This window comes from Dreissena polymorpha, chromosome 1, assembly GCF_020536995.1.
Source record: "Dreissena polymorpha isolate Duluth1 chromosome 1, UMN_Dpol_1.0, whole genome shotgun sequence".
Taxonomy (NCBI): Eukaryota; Metazoa; Mollusca; class Bivalvia; order Myida; family Dreissenidae; genus Dreissena; species Dreissena polymorpha.
The window spans coordinates 41,716,575-41,721,613 of NC_068355.1; the positions used below are offsets into that span (position 1 = coordinate 41,716,575).

The 5,039-nt window shown below is 37.1% G+C and overlaps 1 protein-coding gene across 2 annotated transcripts; it reads right to left on the reverse strand.

Moving 5' to 3' along the window:
* Window positions 1-611: 611 nt before the first annotated feature.
* LOC127831542 (E3 ubiquitin-protein ligase RNF135-like) lies at window positions 612-4,169 on the reverse strand. 2 transcript variants are annotated; one of them, XM_052356882.1, is made up of 3 exons: window positions 3,881-4,169; window positions 2,403-2,586; window positions 612-1,248 (listed from the first exon to the last, which is right to left on the reverse strand). In XM_052356882.1, exons 1-3 carry the CDS (start codon window positions 4,018-4,020, stop codon window positions 628-630), a joined length of 945 nt encoding a protein of 314 aa, XP_052212842.1. In that variant the 5' UTR covers window positions 4,021-4,169; the 3' UTR covers window positions 612-627. The 2 variants fall into 2 exon arrangements, with proteins under 2 accessions (XP_052212842.1, XP_052213547.1); XM_052357587.1 differs by having other exon boundaries at window positions 2,403-2,594; window positions 3,881-4,097.
* Between the last annotated feature and the right edge of the window lie 870 nt (window positions 4,170-5,039).

Sequence of the window (5,039 nt, forward strand, 5' to 3'; positions counted from 1 at the left end):
CTTTTTTGGACAATTCGGTCTTTTTACTCAAATTCAGAGCCAAAAGTATACAAATATGCCGTTTCCATGTTTTTTTTTATGTTTCTGTCCAGGGAATGGAATACTAAGTACAAGGCAAAAGATCAACGAACCGCTTACTCCATGGGCAAGATGAAAGGATGTATCAGCATTTTCCCCCATAGGTGACCACTCGCCATAGATGAATGCATTCTATGCACGCGAGTTGATGCTTTATTTTAACATCAAGATGTGGGCTTTTAAATCGATACCCTAACCTTATTTGATATATAAGAATTATACGTGTTTTCCAATGTTAGCGTACATTACCACATACTAATTCGACCTATCCGTGATGTTCCTCAGGCTATATTTGCGGACATAGGGGATTTGGAGCGTGTGAGTTGCTATATATAACTTTATTGCGAAATGTATCTGCTTACTTCGTTCTTATGAGATACTATTGGACCAGCGCCATGCTTTGAGACGAAAGATGCGGATGATGTTTTGGTCATTGAATGACAATATTCGAAGTATACGCTTAATAATAATAATAAAACGCTTGGTTCGTTTAATACGATAAGATGTGATGCAACAAACAAAAGCATGTCCGATATTTTTTTCAGAAATTTAATGCAAAACAATGCGCGGTGCAAGCTCGGCGTAGATAATTACGAAGTAAATGATCGTGTAGAAAAGCATCCATGGTAAAAAAGCTTGTGAAATACAAACAATGGCAACACCGTACAAAAACCAGAAAATAGTCAAAATCGTTCTACTTCTAGAACTTCGTATCGCCTCAAATACGTATCGCATCTCTGCAAACAATATCGTAAGTACGCTCGTAAGGGTGGCAATGCGAAACCTTGTAAAGCGCATGCGTGGAACCGGACCGTTATCATTGACAACTTGAATGTCTCCAAAAAGCGCGCCAATTTCATTTTCCGATTCGGACTCCTCGCTGGATGTAGCTGGGGTGTCGTCTGTTGCTAAATGCTCAGCGTTTTCAGTTGCTACTGGTTCGTCGTTGTCGGTGTGTTCTTTATACGCCGTCTTGAAGGTGTTTCTGCAGTCGATGCGATGAAAGAGAACCTCTCGAAACTCAGTGTCGGATATGGAAGACTCATTGAAACTATCCAGTAACGAGCCGCTCTCAGTTGTAGATGACCAACTTCCGGTGCTACTGTCGGGTTCGTTTGTGTCTGTCTGGGTGCTAACCGATCGTAAAGTTATGACGTCGACACTTCCGGACTAAAATGAGGGAAAAGTTGTTTGCACTTAACTATACTCTAATGTGTAACAGTTTAATGATTGTCAGTATACAGTTACCTCTTTAAAGGGATCTTTTCACGGTTTGGTAAATTGAACAAATTGAAAAAAGTTGTTTCAGATTCGCAAATTTTCGTTTTAGTTATGATACTTGTGAGGAAATAGTAATTTTGAACATTTACCATAGTCTAATATGTACATTATATGCATCTTTTGACGATTTAAAAACCTAAAAATTATGAAGCGTTGCAACGAGAAACGATTGAATAATATGGAGAGTTCTGTTGTCGTTTAAATTTACGAAACTACGAAGATTGCTTATATAACGTATAAAAAATCTTGGACGACACTTGTTTGATTTATCATATTATATAACGTATAAAATACGTGATAAATTAAAACTCGGCAGAATAGCCGAGAGGGCTAATGCATTTTTACTCCAAGACTCCGGGGGTCACTGGTTCGAGCCCCGGTTCGAGCTACATTTTTTCCCTTTTTTTAATTGTATTCTTGATTTTTCACTGAAGATTTTAAGATCCAAAGTTTACATTTATCAAAATAAAGCATTTAATGACTAGCTTCAAAACATGCAAAAATCTGTGAAAAGGCCCCTTTAAGACATGAACATGATGTTCGTTCCCGTGTTATGAACGCAAGGCCATGCAAGTGTTTGTCCGGCACGAAGTAAATTCTAGTTTGATCCAATAACTAGTGCTCAGTTATTCGACCCACCCTTCTCCTTTGATGCATATTGATATTTACTCTACTACTGTATGAACAAATACAACAACCATTAAAGAGTTCATAAATATGTGTTCAAACTTGGATACACAAACCCGTAAATAATGAGTGGGCATATAATGAAGCAACGGTATGGGAAAACCGGGCTACAAACAAGTGTCGTCCCAGATAAGCTTGTGCAATCTATACAGGCTCATCAGGGTCGACACTTTCCGCCTAAACTAGATTTTCGAGAAAAATCGAATTCTTTTACACACAAAAATCCCTAAAAGCGAAAAAGTGTCGTCCCTTATAAGCGGACAGCAAAGGCTAATCTGGGACGACACTTTACGCACATGCATTAAGTCCAGTTTTCCCAAAACGTGACCCAATAAGATCTTTAACATCACTCTTACCGAGTAGGCGGAGTTGAACCACTCTTCTACCAGCTCTTTGATGGCGTAGTTAACCGGCGCCCTCCGCCGCAGTATCGGCCGCGCCAGCGCGTTCTTCCGACACGAGGGGCAGCGGATCCGCAGTCGGTCTAGTGGCATGCGCGTTTTCGAGGACCGCGTCAGCCGCGCCAACTGCTGCAGGCATCTGAAGAGCTATCTGGTTTTATTTCATATTACCGGAAGGTACATTTTAGGCGAAAAGGAAAAATATATTCGGTGACGTTCTCAACAAAAAACTTTAGGTAGTAAAATATTAAGTAGAACTATAGTGTTTCTAGTCCCCAAAATTGAATTGTTCTATTGACAATTATAACTGGACTTGCCCATGAAATTTAAATGCTTGTGATTTGCGTTTTCTTTCTTGTGAAATTAAGAAACATAATCTTAAATATATTTTAAGAAATGCATTATTTTCGATAAGATAACTTATGGTTAAGATAAAAAATACATTATATTTATTTTGACACCTCGTGTGTAACTTTACAATATGTCCACCTGGACTACAGACTCGTTCAAATTAAATTCTAAATATCTCATTCAAAAATTCATATATATTTTTCTATTTGGGTTCAATTTAAAAAGTGCTAATGGAATCTACCAATCAATCATATACGTTTTAGTGTCAGACTAACATTACGATGACGTGCGGGTTATTGTCGGCCGTGGCGTCTGATTATTTGATCAAGATAAATCCCTGCCAACAATATTTGCCAAACTCGCTTTCATCCAGATACTTTTTTAATTGAAAAGTACTTTTATAGATTATTTGAAAATCGCCATTTAATTGGCTACTCGATAGATAATTGGTGGTCTGAGCCTTTTGAATAACGATTCACGTAAAAGTTCAGATGTCAGATATAAGCTTAGCTGAAGTTGGAACAAAAGAAACGTTTAAGTTGACGTATGTTTCTGTGTATATATATTTACATTTACTACTTGAACTTTAAGAGATGAACGATACATACGTTTGCTTTAATTTTCAAAGCTCAGATGTAAATAGACAAACTCCATCACTTCATCTACTTGACATTCTTACATACTAGTGCAGTTAAAAACTGATTTTTAGGGTTAATTCAGTGCAGTACTGATTTTCGTATCACCATTAATCGGTTGCGTATTAAAATGTAGATAAAATACGATTTTCAATTGGTTATTATGAGTCGCCTGTATTTCATTTAGATTAAACGAAATACAAAAGTGTAGCATAAACAATGCAAACTAAACAATAGTTCAATTTGAGGCCGTTCAATAGTTAGTCTCCATACAATGCAAGTGCGAACTGATTGGCGGTCTACATACTTTCTAAATGTCTATATTCAGGGACATAAACATGTGCCCTGTTGAATTACACACCACCCCTCCACCCTAACCTATACCCGATTGCCATTTCTTATCCCAAGCTACGGATACATGTATTGCTGCGAAAAGAAAGTCGCTACCTCAGGCAGAACGTATGTCCACACGGCAGAGTGTGGGGCCTCACGAAGTAGTCCCAGCACACGGGGCATTTGAGGCCCTGAATGAGCGTCTGGGGCTTAACCGGCTGCCATTCGCTCTCCTTACGGGCCGGCTGCAACATCCGCACACCCGAAATGGATTGTTCTAATCTAAACTTTGATATGGAAATATATGGATAATGAAATCGAAAAAAAGGATACAAGTTGTGTTTGCTGAGAAAAGTAAAGATATTAACGTGTCGTCGTTGCTTCTGGAAACTAGACGTTAATGACGTCGTCGTCACTGACGTCATGTTTTTAATTGTATATCTCACACGTTATTCGTTGAAGCAAAACTTATTATAATTTAATTTTAAACACTAACAATGCCACTGCACAGATGTCATATTTTAAGAGTAGCAACCAATAGGAATAAAATGTAGGATTGCCATGTCCATTACGTTTTATTACGCAAATACGCAATATATATCGAATTATAGATATCGATAATTAAGTTTCATGGCATACTCATGGAAATTCCGAATAAGGTTATGGTCTATAGAATTATACCTAATAATAGTGCGGTTATAATGAATGCCTTTCAACCGAAACTGCACATGTAATTACTAACACTAAAATAAAGCAATTTATGTCACGACGATATCACCTTAAAAAAACTATTTAAATTATTAAATGTGAGTGGCCTTTTACTCAATTTTAATTTTACCATTTTGCAGAGTTCAACAAAACGTGATTACAATGTTCTGCACGATAATGAGATCACACCGACTGGTTATTCATCCGTTTAATCAACGCCCTTATGAACTCTCATCATTGTGTCCAAAAGGGTAGGACTTCGGTTGATAAAGACAGATATCATGAATGGTGCATTTAAATTAGGAGTCAATACAAATGCAAAAAGATACATTGATAAAATTATGAAACTATAACAGACAAACATATTCATTTTATTGAACGGTATTCGGTAGATTTAGATGTCGATTAGTTTTTCGATCAGATGTTTTTAAATATTATACGTCATTCAACGACAAGCATTTATACTTAACGTTAACATTCGAACGTATTAACCTTGTGAATAGGTGCATTGATTTGCGCCATAACTTGTAACAACAAAGTGTTATAAAAAGTTTCATAATTCCAA

Excerpts from the sequence above, each read along its gene's own strand:
- LOC127831542 (XM_052356882.1), bottom strand. The coding sequence starts at position 4,020 with ATGTTGCAGCCGGCCCGTAAGGAGAGCGAATGGCAGCCGGTTAAGCCC. Across the intron at positions 2,587-3,880 it reads GGACATACGTTCTGCCTGAG|ATGCCTGCAGCAGTTGGCGC; the intron begins GTAGCGACTTTC and ends ATAGCTCTTCAG. Across the intron at positions 1,249-2,402 it reads GGTTCAACTCCGCCTACTCG|TCCGGAAGTGTCGACGTCAT; the intron begins GTAAGAGTGATG and ends CCCTCATTTTAG.